Source organism: Leptosomus discolor, chromosome 4 (assembly GCF_034619465.1).
Source record: "Leptosomus discolor isolate bLepDis1 chromosome 4, bLepDis1.hap2, whole genome shotgun sequence".
NCBI lineage: Eukaryota > Metazoa > Chordata > Aves > Leptosomiformes > Leptosomidae > Leptosomus > Leptosomus discolor.
Window position 1 is genome coordinate 67560877 of NC_141394.1, and position 18032 is coordinate 67578908.

Consider the following 18032-nt stretch of genomic DNA (forward strand, 5'->3'; position numbering starts at 1 on the left):
CTGCGTGCGGCTCCGCCAGTGCTCGCCTCGCGCCGATGGCGCCGCTCTCGGCGGCGGCGTCCCTGCTTCCCCTCTGGCCGCCCGCCGCTTCCTCCCTCCGTTCCCTTTCGCTTCCGGGGTCAGCGCTGCCGCGGCCGCTGCTCGGTAACAAACCCCGTCCCGGGGTCCGGCCGGGAGAGCCGGCAGCCGCGCCCCGCGCAGGCCTCGCCGCCCCGCCGCCCCCATGGCCAGCAACCCCCAGCCGCAGCCCCCGCCGCCGCCGCCCCCCCCGCCGCCCCCTCAGCAGCCGCCGCCGCTGCCGGGGGCCGGGGCCGCCGTGGCGGGCGGCGCGGCCGAGCCCGAGCTGGTCTCCATGATCGTCAACCACCTCAAGAGCCAGGGGCTCTTCGACCAGTTCCGCCGCGACTGCCTGGCCGACGTGGACACCAAGGTGGGGGCGGGCGGGCCCAGCGGCCGGCGCCTCGGGGGGGTCCCGGCGCCCCGCCGGTGCTCTCCCCCGGCTCCGGCAGGTCGGGGACAGGCTGGGCCTGGCCGAGAGCGGCGGGGCCTGGCCCGGGGGAGCGCGCCCCGCGCTCGGGGGTGGGGAGCGGCCTCCTGGGCCCGCGCGGGGCTCCGGCACGGCCCGCGGCCCCAGGGCTCTTCTCGGCCTCGCCGGGGGCAAAGCTGGAGCCCCTCTTTTTAGAGGGGAGCGTGGGCTGGCCGGCGGTACAAACACGCCTGGTTTTGCGGAGGGTTTCTAGCGATACGGGCGTGTTCACACGCTAGGATCGCTGCAAGGGAGCGGGAGCGGCGACGCCTTCAGTGGACTGGGAGAGTCCGAAGGGGCTCACAGCTCTTGCAGCCCGGCCTGCGGGAGGATGACTGCTTATCAAAACCCTCCTGTCCAACCTCTCTGTTGTTTCTTTCTAGCCTGCCTACCAGAATTTGAGACAGCGTGTTGACAACTTTGTTTCTAATCATTTGGCTACTCATACCTGGAGTCCTCATCTCAACAAGAACCAGCTGAGAAATAACATTAGACAGCAGGTGCTCAAGTAAGTGACAGCTCTGGAGTTTCTCTCTTTGAACATGTTTATGTCCTGCAATAGGTGACAGAGGCTCTAGGTTAGTTGTGAACTATCTGCTTTCTTCAAAGAAACTTTGAAGAAGCTCTTTTTTATTTAGCATTTAAAATGTGGTATTATTTCAGACGGCCACTCACCATCAGCACAAGTCAGAATTGGAGTGCAAATATTATGTTGCCTGATCCAAGTTGATGCAGGGGTGGAAAGCTTGTTTCTGACTTGGAATGTAACATCCTAGCTAAAGTTTATCTTTAATGTCTCTTTTAAAGAAGTTATTAATAAAATTGCTTATCCGAAGTTTTGAGCTAAGGAAAGTTAAAAGGATTCGACAAACTAAGCTCTGTGGAGTACAAAGCTAAAGTCACGAAACAAAAAAATGGTTGTAAATCTAGTTAGACAGAAAAGAGATTTTTTTTCAGAACTGCTGTTATGTCAAAATGATGTCAAACACTTGTCTAATGTTACGTTATCTTATGAGGGTTCCTCTAGTTTTTCATCTCAAAACTTGGAGTCATAAGAAGTGTTAGGAAATTTCTTCAAAGTAGAATGAGTTTGGGCACTAAATTGGGTCAAACAAGGGATTTGAGAACAAACTTACTCAGTTACGCTGTAGTGGTACCAGTGGTAACTTGTACTGAGGAGGTGTCTTGTTTTGAGGGAGGGGAGTGGTTGTTGGTTGGGGGTATTTTTTAGTTCTTTTTAAAGGAGCAATGAAGACAAGAGGCAATATATGTACCACAAAAGATTACAGGGGTCTAGAGAGAACCCATAGCTATGGAATTCCCTATTGCCATTTATCTGATTTTACTAGAGATTAAGGGTGTTCCATAAAGCTGCAGAACTCTGAGGTGTCTGGTCTAGTAGTCATTTGTTCCATATGCCTTCTAGAGTTCATCTGTTTTGTGCCATGGAAATTGATAACATCAGGTTTCATCTTAATTTTTTCTACAAGTGTGTTTACAGTTAGATAACCTTTGCGGGCATAACCAATAATGACATAACAACAGGCTGTTTGTTGTGTTAATTCCATGCGGCTGGATTGCTTTGTTTCTCTAGCAGTTTTTTTTCCTTAGTTCATAAGGCATCAAGAGAGCTGTTGAAATACAGGCAGCTGGCTAAATACATAGCCACAGTGGTGCCCAGAAAATGTTAATGCTTCATTGGAGGTTCTTAAGAGTGTTTATGTCACATCTAAATGAGCATATTTCATTAAGATGTTCTTGAAAAGTCATTTTTCTTACTAAGGATTCATGTAACTTTGTTCCAGGTCTGGAATGTTGGAATCTGGAATTGACAGAATTATTTCTCAGGTTGTGGACCCAAAGATCAACCACACATTCAGACCTCAGGTGGAAAAAGCTGTCCATGAATTTTTAGCCACATTGAATCACAAAGAGGAGGCAGGCCCCAGTACAGCTCCAAGTGAGGAGAAAACAGATGCATCTGTTACAGTACAAGGTATTCTACCATATCTCTGAGCAGTCTATTAAAAAAACCTCGGTTTTTGAGAGAGCAGAAACATTTGCTAGGTTTATTGTTAGCATCAGTATTAATAAGCTGAGCTCCAGGCAGCATACCATGATACTTGTCTCCTACTGCATGTATAAAGGTAGAAAGCAAGAGAGATGTACCATGTACCACTATGTCACTCTGTCACTTCTGCTTGAGATTACAAGGCATTGGTTTACTGCAGGGAAAAAAGTTGGTCTTGGGGTTTGTCTCTCTAAGGATTATAGGATCAGATAAGGTACAGCTGTAGGAGAAGTATAATTCTTTTTTTTTTTTTTTTTTTGGCATGCATTGGTAGATTGGAAAAAAAATGCCTATGAGACAGTTACCTATCTTAATGCAGTCACTGCATGCAGTAAAATTGGAGTGGCTAAGGTCCTCTCAGGAGCTTAAGTCCTCTTGTAAATTGTACAATCTTTAGTTTGTTTATAAACACAGCAGTTTTTCTTTATGGTTTTCATTTATGTTGCCTGATACCGACTTATAAACACTCCTGCAGTTAATTGTCCATTCTTTCCCTTCCTAAGAGACTCCACAGCAGTCCATCTATTTGTAACCAGACCCTTTATTTAAATCCTAGCCCTTTTCCTGTGAGGCCCACTTCCTTTAAAGTAAGTGGGTTAACAAGCCAGCTGCAGCTCTTAGTGCTAGTTCAGTTAACCCTTTCTCATCCATCTTCAGAGTTACTTCTAAGAGGATGGGAAATAATGGGTGATAAGGTATTTCTGGTAGTCCTATTGTTATATAATCAATATGCTGAGTCCGTTTCCCATATGGTTTATGGAGATACCAGAGGTATGAAATACAGATTTTATGCTGCAGTATTCTATATTGTCCTTCTCCAGAGTCATCATCCCACTTGGAATGATGGTGAAGTTGAACAAGTATTGTGTTCAGAGCATCCTTCCCATAGACAACCACTGCTTTATTTAGCTGATCTCAGGAACAACGGTGTGTCACAGAGCAAAATGAATCTCTGTTAATCAGGTCATAATTGCTACAGGAATGCAACTGCTCGTTCTTTTTTTTTTTTTTTAAAACCAAAATCTCTAAATGCAAGATTGGTCTAACCTTTTAGTTAATTTTACTTATTTTAAATAGAGTAATTATTCTTTTTACTTTCACTTAACATTCTATCTGAACAGAATTATGAAAACTAAAATGAACTAAAGCAGTTTTCTGTCTTACTATTCAAGGTGTCTCTGCTACAACTCCTAGTGGCAACGTAGCTAGTGATGCAATGTCCATTTTGGAAACAATAACTTCTCTTAACCAAGAAGCAAGTGCTGCCAGGGCTTCAACAGAGAACTCAAATCCCAGGAGCAATGACAAAGTTGCAAAAAGACTCTCATCTCAGCAGAGTGTGGATGGTAGCACTGATAGAGAGAGAAATGCAGAGGACTTGCCAGACAGAGAGAAAGCAATTTGTGATCTTTCTGGAGAAGGAGCTGAAGCATTTGCAAAGTGTGAAGATTTAAATGAGCTTCCCTGCCAAAGTGAAGAAACAAAAAATTCAGCAAAGGATACTAATAATTTGGCTCTTACAAGTAAAGATACAAGTAAAGAAATTCAACAGGAAAGTGAAGATCAAAAGAGTAAATTATTAGATAAATGTGACAAGAAGCCAGACAGCAATGAAAAAGGTGAAAGAAGAAAAGAAAAGAAGGAAAAACTTGACAAGAAGTCTGACCATTCAAAGAAAAGTGATGATACTATGAAGTCAAAAGAAGAAAAGCAAGCCAGAGAGCTGGAACCAGTGAAACAGTTAGTTCCAGAAAAAAATAGCAATAAACATAAACCAACTGAAAGTGCTAAAGAAGGTATGGTGTGGGCAATGCTTTTCCTTAAAATATGGATGGGGGGAGAGGTAAATGTATTCAGGAGTTGAATCAGAAGTATATTTGGAATGTTGGCTCTCTACTAGTTCTGGCAAATTTGTCTAGATAGCCACAGCTAGATGTTGGTTCATCTCCCTTAACTGAGGTGCCGACATTAGGAATCAGATGAGCTTTGATTCCTCAAGTGGTGATTGGTCATCAGCATTACTATGGCACGTTCTGTCAACGATTCTAGTCTGCATTTACAGTTTCTTGTTGTACCTCAAGGTGATTTTTGTTTTGAGTAAACCAGAATTAGGCTAATAACACTTCGTTAAGGTGTTATCTTTTTTTCCCCCCTATTTCTTGTTCTTAAAATAGTTCGGTTTTCAATGGCAAAATCGCTGTTTTGGTAAGAAAAATTTCTCAAATACAGTGTACTGCATTACCGCCCTTTCTTTTTATTTTTTCCTTTGCAAGAAAATACGTCAGTAGATTCAGATATGGATGTACTCAGTGACATCACAGTCAGCTCTGTCCATACCAGTGACCTTTCTTCCTTTGAAGAGGACAGTGAAGAGGAGACTGTAATTTCTGACAGTACTGAAGAGGGGGAGATCACATCAGATGGTAAAAGAATCATATTGTTAAGTAGCAAGAAAGAATATACAACACTTCCGTTGAGTGCATCATATCATAAATTTGAGGTTTTGCAGTGTGTTTTATTGAACTTATTTATGAGGAGAACTTAAACGTGGAATTGATAGTATTTGTGCAGTTACGAAAGACAAGTAGTGGACGTACTTTGAATATGTTTTTAACAGCTTGATATATTCTAAACATTGTAAATCTTTTGTACTACAGTACAAATAGGTGACAGAAACACTTAACAGTGGTGGGTATCGCGCTTCCCTATGTTTGTGGCTTGTTTTTTTTCCCCCTCCCTTCTGCCATGAATTTAGTATAACATTGGAGTGCTTTGTTTGTGACCCCAGGGTAGTGGTTATAGCTGATTTTGCAGATCAGGTTGGGTTTAGAGCTTTAGGATTGCAGGAGTTTCCAAATTCTATGGCCACAGTAGAAGGAACAAGAATGGATCTAGCTTTAAGAGTTTGGAGACACTACATCTTTTTACTGATGGGTTACCTTTTTGTGTTCTCCTTGTCTAGAGCAGACCTCAGACTGATTTCTGCTGATATGTGGCTTTTAAAGTCACTAAGACTTTCCACTCCGTAACGAGTGCCTTAGTACCTGAATGGGTTGCCTGTAGTATGCTGTGAGCTTATCTTTTCTGCCTTAACAATATTATTTAGAAGCATTGACTTAACTTGCATATTCTCTCGCTTTGGTGTTACCTTTAAACGTGACAGCTTGCGTTCAGTTATGACTAAATATTTGTCATATTTTGAAGTAAAAACAAGCCTTTCAGGGATACAAATAATTTGTACGGTATGGAGCGAAAGTGTTTTTGCTGTATTTCTAATAATCCTGATAAAACTGAAATAGATTTATTTATTTTTACTTGACAGGAGTATAAACAACAGTGTGGTTTGTGTATATATTCAGTAAGCCTATCTAGTTTTATGCACTCAAATGTTGTACAAATTTTTTTGGTGTAGGGAAGAAGCTTGATTTAATACATAGCAGAAATAATGTTCTGACTTCTTATGCAGTGTTAACTACTAAATATTAGATGTAAAAAGGCAACGTGATTACAGGCAAGAGGGTAAGCCCAGTTGTATCCCAGTTTATTCTGGGATTTGTATCTTGTGATTTTTTTATTTTAGCTGAATGGTGTGCACAAACACATGACTATGCCTTTCAGGTTTTCATAATCTAGTGATATTTTGATGTTAAGGTTTAATTTTTTTAACTGTTTATGTTTTTAGAATAAATAATTGTTAATAGATTTTATCAATATATCTCTACGCTTCACTAACCTTTCTTCAGATGAAGAGGAGAAAACTAGTCAAAGTAAGACAAAGCCTCATGCTAATGAGCTGAGTGATGGGAAGGCCAAGCCTGTTCGTCATGCTTATGTTCGCAAGCCTTTCTTGTACTCCAAATACTTCAGTGATTCTGATGATGAACGAACTGTAGAACAACGCCGTCAGTCCATTGTAAGTGTGGATTTCGTGACTGCTAACATTCTGGCTCCTTAAACTTTTCAGCACAGAAATTCCCTTCTTATTTGGTGGTTCATGAGGGGAAGTCTTTTGTTACTTCTCTCTTTTCCTTTCCTTGTGTTACAACTGGCTCTCGTTCAAACTTCCACCAATATTGAATGATCTGCTCTCCAGCCAAGTACTGTGCTGGTTATAGTTTGAAAAGTTTCTCGTGGTGAAAGCAACTACAGACTTTTCCATCTTCTTCCTCTGCTCTAAAATGAACAATCTTTTGGTGTTGACAGGGGATTTACTAATTACATGCACTGTCTTCGCAGAATCACAGCAATAGTTGGATTCTTTCTCAACTGAGTAATTTGATAGGGAGAATGAGAACTGCTGCACATAGGAAAAACCTGGTCTTCAGTAGATTTAATGTATATAATGACAATTTGGGTGGAAAAAGTAGCCCATAATATCTACCTGCAGCCTGCCTTCAGTGGGCTTTTCTGTAGTTCGGGCTTGTGTTGACTACTGCAGCCTATTTCATTACCTCATCTCTTTACAAATATAGTTCTTTCTGTCCATGAAAACAGAATTATGTAGCATGTCTGCAGCCATTGAGAATGGAAAGAGAGGTTTAAGCATGTTCACTATGTGCTGTGGAATCATAGAATCATAGAACGTTTTGGGTTGGAAGGGACTTCAAAGATCATCTGGTTCTAAGCACTGTGCCATGGCAGGGACGCCTCCCACTAGACCAGATTGCTCCAGGTTGCTCAATCCAGCCTGGTCTTGAACGCTGCCAGGGATGGAGCATCCACAGCTTCTCTGGGCAACCTGTTCCAATGTCTCACCACCCTCAGGGTGAAGAATTTCTTCCTTGTACCTAGTCTAAACCTGCCCTCTCCCAGCTTCCAACCATTATGGTGCATCCTATCACTGCAGGCCCTTGTAAAGAGCTCCTCCCCAGCCTTCTTGTAGGCCCCCTTCAGGTACTGGAAGGCCGCTATGACACAGAAGAGGGAGCAGCAGTTCTTTTAGATCTTTTTCCTTTGGCTAAATATATATATTTTTTATAGTTATATCTATTCTATATATATATATATACACTATGTAATATTATACATACGTGTATATATATGTGGATAAAACTAGAAATAAGATCTGTTCTTGAGAAGGTCTCATAGGCTCAGCCTGCGGTGTTAAGCAGCAATGAAACAGAATCCTAGACTGGTAGGGGTTGGAAGGGACCTCTGCAGATCATCTAGTCCAACTCCCTGCTGAAGCAGGGTCACCTAGAGTGAGTCACATCCGGGTGGGTTTTGAGTATCTCCAGAGAAGGAGACTCTACAACTGCTCTGGGCAGCCTGTTCTGGAGCTCTGGACCTCAGGTAGTTTCACTTCACAGAAGTGTTGGAGGATTCCATTAACTTTCATATAATGATTTCTAAGGACTGTTTATTTTTTAGTTTGCCTCAAGCTACTGTGTTCTGTTTTCTGTGGGTTTTAGACATGCATTTGTAGTCAAAAAATATTCTTTGGCCTAATGATAAATTGTTTTCCTTGGTTTTGCATCTCCAGGCCAAAGAAAAAGAAGAGAGACTCCTAAGAAGACAAATTAACAGGGAGAGACTTGAAGAAAAACGTAAACAGAAGGCTGCAGACAAAACAAAATCCCTAAAAACTGGAAATCAAAATGCTAAAGGTATGAGAAATATAACATTAGCCTCCGCCGCCCTGCATGTGCATGCTTGCTCTCTCTGGAAAAAAAAAACATTCAGCTTAAAACATTGGTAACAGATCTTTAGTCATTTTCCTTAAAAAACCAACATTTCGACAGTGGTGTAACAGAAAAAAAAATATATAATACAAATTATTAATACAAAATTCCATATCTTCACTTTTTCATACATCTTTTCATATATCATTATGTTGCTTAAATGTGATGAATACCTATATACACTAGTATTCTCTGCTACATACTGGTACTCTCTGTGCTTTCAGTCACGTTTATAGCTGAAAATAATATAATGGCATGCTTATGTATTTCATCATTTGTGTATTACTTTAGGAAAAAGTGGCTTGAACTTAGAAGAACCTTCATCAAGAAGTCTTGAGTCAAAAGCTACTGGTACCAGCATTAAGGATGTGCTTAAAGAACAGAAATTTTTAGAAAAAAAAGTGGCCTTGAGCAGAAAAAGAAAAAGAGATTCAAGGTATTCATGTATTTTTTCAAAAGGAATTAAGTTTTTGACTATTCATTTTTGGACATTGAAAATGTTCTCTTAAACTCTGCAGTTAGCCTTACCCATTTTAACAGTTTCCTCTTAAAATTTTCACATAATTTTGTTACTAATAAGCATGGATTTCAGGCAGAAAATCAAATTATGGCTGCTTAAATATATTGCAGCTGGGACTGCAGTAGCAGCCTGTATGTGGCTTTTCACATACAGAGTGGTAATAAAGGCATGAGAATGGAGAGCTTTCATGTTTGTACATCAAATATGTCAGTCAACTTGTTTGGTGTTTAAATTGTTGTTTTACATAGATATAGCATAGAATCACAGAATGGTTTGGGTTGGAAGGGACCTCAAAGACCATCTAGTTCCAACCATCCCTGCCATGGGCAGGGACACCTTACACTAGACCAGGTTGCTCAAAGCCCCATCCAGCCTGGCCTTGAACACTGCCAGGGAGGGGGCAGCCACAGCTTCTCTGGGCAACCTATCTCACCATCCTCAGGGTGAAGAACTTCTTCCTTGTATCTAGTCTAAACCTGCCCTCTCCCAGCTTCCAACCATTACCCCTCATCCTATCACTACATGCCCTTGTAAAAAGTCCCTCCTCAGCCTTCCTGTAGGCCTTCTTCAGGTACTGGAAGGCTGCTATAAGGTCTCCCCAGAGCCTTCTCTTTTCCAGGCTGAACAAGCCCAACTCTCTCAGCCTGTCCTTGTAGGAAAGGTGTTCCAACCCTCTGACCATCTTGGTAGCCCTCCTCTGGACTTGCTCCAACAGCTTGAAGTCTGCCTTTTGCCGGGCGCTCCAGAGCTGGACGCAGTATTCCAGGTGGGGTCTCATGAGGGCAGAGTAGAGGGGCAGAATCACCTCCCTTGACCTGCTGGCCACACTTCTTTTGATGCAGCCCAGAATATAGTTGGCTTTTTGGTCTGCAAGTGCACACTGTTGGCTCATGTTCATCCTATCATCCACCAACAGCCCCAAGTCCTTCTCCGCAGGGCTGCTCTCAATCCACTCATTGCCCAGCCTGTATCTGTGCTTGGGGTTGCCCAGACCCAGGTGCAGGACCTTGCATTTGGCCTTGTTACATTTCATGAGGTTGGCCTGGGCCCACCTCTCCAGCCTTTCAAGGTCCCACTGTCCCTCTGGATGGCCTCCCTTCCCTCCAGAGTGTCGACTGCACCACACAACTTGGTGTCATCAGCAAACTTGCTGAGGGTGCACTCAGTAACACTGTCCATTGCACCGACAAATATGTTAAATAGCACCAGTCCCAGTACTGATCCCTGAGGAACACCTCATGGCACTGGTCTCCACTCAGACATCGAGCCATTGATCACAACTCTTTGAGTGCAACCTTCCAGCCAATTTCTTAACCACTGAGTGGTCCATCTGTCAAATCCATGTCTTTCCCATCTGGAGACCAGGATGTCATGTGGGACAGTGTCGAAGGCTTTACACAAGTCCAGATAGATGACATCAGTTGCCCGTATACACATATACATACCTGTCTACATACGGATATATATGAGGCAAGGATATCTCTTATCTATTTTACAGGGACAACTGTAGTACTAACATTGTTGTACTAATATTTTCATACTAATATTCTCTCCTTTAAAACACTGATGTCCAGAGGATGTCTTTGAAGCTGGTTACACATAATTTTCCAAGAGTAAAAAGCTTGGAGAAATTGGCTTGTCGAAAGTTGTGTGGTCGTGTTCTATTTCACTATTTTTAATGTGCATTTTTCTCTCTCCATCTTTAAAAACAGAAAGATTGCAAACTGATGTTAGGCTGATACCAGTTTTTTCCTTTTTTTAATTGTCTGAATACTTGTTTCAGGCATGCTGAAGATGGCTGCAAAAAGAAGTATGAGCCATCTGAAGAAGATTCTAAAGAAATGCAAAAGGCAAATGAGGTATGTGTATCTTGAGCATAGACCTTATGATCTCCCATTTTAATTGTAACTGTACTTGTTCATATGCCCATACCAAACTGCATAATATTGCATTTGTTCTTACAAGTTAGTGATCTGACATTGCTGTAGTGATGTTTTTCTGAATTCCAGTAGCCGCTAGAATAAACACTGTATGTATTTGATGCTGATGCATGTTGTAGTAGAACACAAGATACAGTTTAAGCCCTATTCTGTGAAGCATATTGGCTTCTTAGAAAGAACAAAGTGTGTCTTTATATATAAAGACTTGAGGAGCTTGATCTATTGAAACTTCTCACTGGGAAATTTAAAGGAAAACTGAATGTAGTCCAAACACTAAAGAGAATTTTTATGGTGAGAGTTTTTACCAATAACATTATTAACAAAAAAAAAGTGATAATTGAAAGTTCAAATGGAAGTCTAGATTTGTCTTTTGTGGGTTTTGGGGTGTTGTTTGGTTTTGGCTTGTTTCTTTTCAAACAGACAGCATAATGGCTGTGTAAAGTAATCTATGGAGTACTTGAAATGGTGATTGTCAATTCGAAAATCTATTTCAGTCATTTTAGAAAGAAAAATAACTTTATAAAGAAAAGATACTCAAGTTCAAACAGACTGCTTAAGATTAACTTCTGTTTCTTTGTATTTTCACACAAAGTCAGATAGTTGGAAATGGCAAGTTTCATTTTCTTACTGACTATATTTTAGGTGAATTTTTATCATGATGTTAAGCATATTCTCTGGTGTATTGTTTTACAGAGAGTTTGCCCTTAAACAGTGCTGTTTGGTTACATAGTGAAGAAACTGCATAACGTTTACTTATATATATCAAAACTTTCTTTTGTAGACTTTTGAAAAAAATTCTTCCAAAGAATTGAAGCATAATCATGGGAAAAGTGAAATCTCTAAACAGCTTAGAAGACTTTCAGAATCGGTGCATTCAACTGAGGAAAGCAAAAGTGATTCTAAAGCAGAAAAAGAACATAAAAGAAAAACTTCCACCTCTCTTCAGGCTGAAGGAGCCCAGCAGGACAGTGAAACAAAGGATCCAAAAAGACAACTGGATAGAGCAGAAGTCAATACTGAAGAACTACAGAAGCAGAAATCCATATTTAAAAATGAAAAACACCCCAGAAAAGATAGTGACACAGAAATTCAACATGTGAGAAATGCTACCAAAAAAGAAGCCAAGTCTTACAGAGATAAAAATGAAAAGGAAAGAACTGCTTTAGAAGATAAACTTTCTTTAAAGCACAAATATAAAGGAGATGGTATTCACAAATCAAGTGAAGATGTTGATCTCCATTCATTTGAGAGAAGTTTGAAAGGAGAGGATGGTGGTCAGAAACATAATCAACAAATAAAGGTTTCTTCAGATGACAAATCTGAAAGAAAAAGTAAACACCGAAGTGAACGGAAAATATCGGTAACAGGAAAAGATGGAAAAACTATTTCTGAATCAACCTTAAAAGCTGAAGAATTGCTGCGTAAGGAAAATAAAAAAGACAGACATCTCTCAACGGAAAAATTAAGACCAGAATACAAGTCCAAAAGGTCCCTGAGTGATTCTAGGCCACAAAAGGATTCCTTAAGTGCCTCAAAGCAACTTGCTTCTGCATCACACAGAAGGAGTGAAAGCTACTCTGAAGATAAACATGAAATAGAATCGACTAACTCTGACTGTAATTTAAAACAAGAAGATGGTGTTCATAAAGATAGACGAAGATCTAAGAGCCTTGTAGAAGAAAAGACTTTGTTAAAGTCTAAGTCAAAGAGTCATAGTAAACAATTCAAAGCATCTGAAACAGAATTACAGGAAAATTTAACAAAACAGGAGACTGGTCAGAAACTAGACAAAGATAGGAGCATGGAGGAGAATGATTCAGATAAGCCACACAAATGCAAGAATGAAGACAAAGTTTTTGAGGAGAGTGGTGCTGAGTTTGAGCTTGTAAGTGGCACACAATCAGCTCAGGGATCGCAAAAAGACTTTAGTCACAGAGTTAAATTACATTCTGGAGAAAGAGGATCTGTAAAAGAGAAATACAGAGGTGATAAAGATTTAAGCAATTCCAAACTAGAAAGAAGGTTCTCTGCTGAAGGTCACAAAAGCAGAAACTTAAAGCACAGCAACAAGGAAATAAAGAAGAAGGAAGAGAGTATCAAATTGGAAGATAAAGATATTAAAGAAATGGATAGTGGGCATGAAAAAGTACTGAGCATCACAGTGGCAATGGATAAAAAGCAAAGTAAGAAGATATCCTGTGAAAACAGAAAAGGCGGTATATCAAACCAAGATTTGCTTGGAGAGGAAAAACAATCAGCTAGCACAACTGAAAGCAGCCATGCTCCTGCCCCTCAAAAGTCAAGTATGAATAATGATGACTTGCATTCTGGTCATGAGGAGGAGCTGATGGAACTTGATTTGAAACAAGCAAAAGTACAGGAAACAACTAACATCGAAGGAAAAAACATTCAAAAGTCACTCCAAGCCACAGATGCTGAGCATGCATCAAAAGGAAAGATATCTCTCTCCCTTTCAAATAAGCAATTGAAAGATATCTTGGCAGATCCTGAAGGCTGTGAATCACAGTTTCTACCTGCAGCTGAAAAAGCTGTTAAACAAGAAGATAGCGCTAATAAACAAGTTGGTGCCTTAGACACTTTGTCCAAACAAGCTTCCATGGATCAAGGACCCAATAAACAAGGGGCTTATAAAATGAGCGTTGTGTATGAAACAAGTGGTGGAATTTCACTGAATGTTCCCAGTAAGGATCAAGCTTCAGAAGACAGCAGAAGACCAAAGAATTTAAAAACTGTGATAAATTCTAATTCAGATGATGTTCCTTTAGCAATTAATTCTTCCAGAGAAGATGCTGCTGATGCAAAGTCCATGGATGTGGATCTCGCAGATTTTACAGATTCCTTGGGTAGTATGTCTAAAGAGTGCCATAATTCAGATGGGACTTCTTTACTTGAAGATACTGCCGTTTTGAAGAGTGATGCGGCACAGGGTGTATACCTAGAACAAAAAGATAGTGCAGTGCTGAGTTCTGTTATGAAAGATGAGGGGGACAACACCACTATGACAAACAGTAAAGAGAAAGATAACGATGTGCCCAAGCCCAATGAACAGGCAATGAAGGACAGTACAGCTGGGTTACCTAGTCAAGAAGATTATGATGAAGCAACAAAGTTAGAAAGCACTCAGGGAAGTGACTTGAAAATAAAAGAGGAAAACTTGATGACTGACATAACTGAAGATTGTGGAGATGTAACAACAAAAGAACAAAAAAGAAAAGAGAGAGAGTGTTTGAATACAGATCCTTCCACAGAGGGAGAAAGAAGCACAATGATGGATAATGTGGACAAGAACGAGGTGCATGATGTTGATGAGATGATACAATCTTCCTCTGTGTTAGTGCATGAAAGAGTTCCCGAGGAAACCGTCAAAGGCTCTGTTATAGCCAGTGGGCAAGAAGGGAATGGTGTAATTGGCATGGAAGATAAAAATGAAAGCAATACAGTAGGTACCAGTGCAGGAATTAGTAAACTTAATTTGTTGTATAGCAGCCTACAAGCAACTCCAGCCACTGTGATAGGAACTAGCACAGAAAAGATCATTGAGAGCACTGTAATGGCCACTAGTACAGGAGAAGAAAGAGCTGAGAGGGCATCACATTCTGAAAAGGACAGTGATGCTACAACCACTTGCTCAGAAGAAGAAAGTGAGGTGACAGTAATCTGCACAAGCATAGAAGCTGATGAAGGTTTCACAACGGGCATATGGGTAAAAAGTAGTGAGGGTGGCAGTTTCATCACAGGAGCAGATATTGGTGAATGTACTGTTGCAGCAGCTGAAGAAGGTGGTGGCAGTGTTGTCACTGAAGGATTAGCAGAAAGTGAAAGTTTCCTAACAAGTACAGAAGGAGAAGAAAATGGTGACTGTACTATGGTTGATGCAGAAGAAAGTGGTAAGGATTCAGTCAACGCAAGTGGAGTAGAAATTGAAGACACTGTGAATAGTGCTGGGACAGAAGAAAAAGATGATGCTGTGACTAGTGCAGGCTCTGAAGAAAAGCGAAAGACCTCAGCTTGTGTAGACACAGGCAAATTTGAAAGTTCTGTGTCCTGCTTAGGTGAAGTAGAGAGCGATGGAGCAGTAACTAGTGCAGGGACAGAAACAGGTGAGGGGTCGACAAGTGACAGTTCAGGTGAATTTAGGGGCAGTGTGAGAGCTGGCCAAGTTAAAGAACACGAAGGTACTGTGACTTGCACAGGTGCAGAAGAAAGAGGTCATAACTTCATCATCTGCTCGGTGACTGGTACTGATGCCCAAGGAGAAAGCACTGTAACTGGTGCGTGTATTGCAATGGTCACAAACAACAGTGCCGCAACTGGAACTAGTGGTGACAAATCTGAGGATACCGTAAATGGTGAAAGCGCGGTGACCAGCACAGGCATAACTCCAGAAGATGATGCTGAAATTTCAGTAGTCTGCACAGGGCTAGAAGACAGCAATGAGGGCTTTGCAGTTTGTTTAGAAGCTGAAAAATGTGAAAGTCTAATGGACAGTACAAGGGCAAAGGAGGAAGCCAATGTCACTACGGTCAGTGTAGGTCCCTGTGATGATGAAGGTTTTGTCACTAGTACAGGTTCAAAAGAAGAGGATGAAGAAGGTGAGGGCATTGTGACCAGTACAGGAAGAGGAAATGAAGAAAATGAGCATGCTTCTACTTGTACAGGAATGGAAAGTGAAAATGCACTAATTTGCATAGGTGGAGAAGATGGTGAAAGTTCCATTATCTGCATAGTTGCTGAAGAAATGGAAGCTGAGTCAGGAGTGGCTGGCACAAATATAAGTAAGCTTACTGTTGACAGCATGACAAGTGCAGAGAAAGCAGCTAATTGTGGCACAAACTGCAAAAATGATAAAGGGATTGTTGAAAGCAGTGTAACCAGCGCAAGTGCTGCGGATGAGGGTGCCTTGACCACGCATGCAGGAAAGCATGAAGGTACGTTGATTCCCTTAGATGCTGAGGAATGTGAGGGTCCCATGACTAGTGCTATGGCAGTACAAGATAAGAGTCAGTCTGGTGCTGAAGACGAACGTGAGAATGCCATGACTTCCTTTGACAGCAGAGAACTTGATGCCTCTATAAGTAGTGCAGTTCCAAAGGAAGATGAGAATTCTCTTATTCCTGCTGACAGAGAAGAAAAAGTAAAAGGTGATATCATCTCTACCAGTACAGTGGAAGAAATTGATGCTCCCTTACATTCAGCCATGGATGCTGAGGAGGGTCCACTTGCTGTTGCAAGAGCAAATGAACGTGGGGAAAGCTCTATGATTTTAATAGACACTGAAGACATAGAGGTGCCTATGCCCAGTACAGCAACAGAGTTTAAAGAGTGTGTTCATACTTTTAGCACTAAGCAGGAGAAAGATGAATGCACTATGATTTCCACCAGTATTGTGGAAGAATTTGAGGCTCCTATGTCAAGTGCAGCCATTGAATATGATGGTCAGCTCCACTCTGTGAAAACAGAAGAAATAAATGAGAATGCTATGGTTTCTATAGATATGGAAATATATGAGGTTCCCATGCCTAGTGAATCCAGTGCAGGGGGAGATGATAACAATGATGATGAAAGTCACCCAACTGCTAGCGGTAAGGAAGAAAAAGACGAGTGTGCTATGATTTCCACAAGTGTTGTAGAAGAACAAGTAATCCTAATGTCAGGTGGAGTCACAGAAGAGGCGATTCAACGTGTGTCAGACACAGAGTCAAAAAATGAAACGGTAATGATCTCTACAAGTACAGCAGAATGTTTTGAAGCTCCTATGTCTAGTGTAGCTATGCAAGATGAAAACAAACTCACTGCTTCAGAAACAGAAGGAAGATATGAAGCTGCTATGATCACTACAAGCATGGCAGAAGAATGTGAGATAGTCCTGATCAGTGCAGCACCACAAGCTGAAAGTCAGCTCATTGTAGCAGAAGGAGATGAAGATGCCATTATCTCTCCAAATGCATCAGAGGAATGTAAGACCACTGCAACTGTAAGTGAACAGTTTGGACTAGCTGCTTTCAATGCAGATGCAAAAAGCAAAGGTTCTGTGATTTTTGTGGGAGAATGTGGAGCTCCTGTGCTGAGGGTTGCCACCAACAGTGAAGATCAACATGCTGCTTCAAGTATAGGAGATAAGGAGGAGGGGGCAGTGATCACTCTGAGCACAATGGAAGAATGTGATAGTCTTTTCACCTTTACAGTCATAGAAGAAAGTCAGCTTGCTGCTGAGAGTACAGAAGTAAAAGACAAAAGTGAGGAGATTTTTAATACTGCTAACCAGATTGAATGCATCCTATCAACTACAGGCCCAGAAAAAAGCAGTAATTCTTTGCTTGTCATTGGTAGAGAGAACGAGACCCATGAAAGTGGTGTGAGGGGAGAATTGGCAGCATCTCAGACCACAGTAGACAGTGAAATCACAGAAACAGATGAAAATTCAGTGAACCTCATGAGTGTAGATGAAGCCCTTTGCGTGGAGATTAGTACGGAGACTGCTGTGAGTCCCAGTCCTTCCTCAGAGGCAAGCGAGGATGATGAGCAAGCTGAAGATGTTTCGCATGAGGATGTTACTTCAGAACTCTCTTGTTTGGTTTCAGAAGCAGCAGTAGAGAGTGAAACTCTAAGGAACGTAAACTATCAGTTTAACTCAAACTTGGTTTTAGAAAGTGACTTCTCTGAAATAAGGACTCCCCACCCTAGGGCACAGGCTTTTTCCTTAGTTTCTGCAAATGAAGGGACTGTAAATACCAGCCATGGTGAAGTGACAATAGAAGCAGAATTAGGGGAAAAAAATGACTTCCCTTTGTTGCATGTAGAAGAGCTATACAGCAGTGATGACAGAACGAACTTGGTCAAAATAGATGATATTGGAATTGAAGTTACTTTTCAAAAAAGTAACACAGCCTTTAATTCAGGTGAGGATTTTTTCTTTTTTTTTAACTCTGGTTTATAAGCTATCATAAATAGGTACATTTTACGGTTATTATAGTTAGAAATTACTTACACTGTTCAAATACACCCGGTTTCTCTGTTGGTTGCAAAATAACAATTATTTAAGAATTGGTGACATATTTAAATAAGCATGTGATTCTTGGAATATAAGAGTGACTGAACACAATTATTTGAAGTGTGTTGGAAAAGAACTAAATGTTATTGGAGTGCAAAAAAGTTATTAAAATACATTGACTTAAAATTGTGAGCTAATATATGAAGTAGTTTGCAAGGGGTAGTTACTGTGGAGCCACAGATGGGTTTGTTATTAACATGTTTTAAAATTCAAAATTTTTAT

At 41.1% G+C, this 18032-nt stretch overlaps 1 protein-coding gene across 4 annotated transcripts in view; it reads left to right on the top strand.

Moving 5' to 3' along the window:
* The first annotated feature begins 223 nt into the window (after positions 1-223).
* Positions 224-18032, top strand: part of BOD1L1 (biorientation of chromosomes in cell division 1 like 1) — a 39558-nt gene continuing 21749 nt past the window's right edge. For 3 of the 4 annotated variants that reach the window (XM_086463661.1, XM_086463659.1, XM_086463660.1), the window contains exons 1-10: positions 224-430; positions 910-1034; positions 2332-2522; positions 3770-4393; positions 4871-5020; positions 6341-6510; positions 8080-8203; positions 8570-8714; positions 10582-10657; positions 11520-17658. In XM_086463661.1, the coding sequence (XP_086319787.1) occupies positions 224-430; positions 910-1034; positions 2332-2522; positions 3770-4393; positions 4871-5020; positions 6341-6510; positions 8080-8203; positions 8570-8714; positions 10582-10657; positions 11520-17658 (7951 nt within the window). The remainder of the gene's footprint in view (positions 431-909; positions 1035-2331; positions 2523-3769; positions 4394-4870; positions 5021-6340; positions 6511-8079; positions 8204-8569; positions 8715-10581; positions 10658-11519; positions 17659-18032) is intronic. The other variant, XM_086463662.1, reaches the window with a different exon arrangement.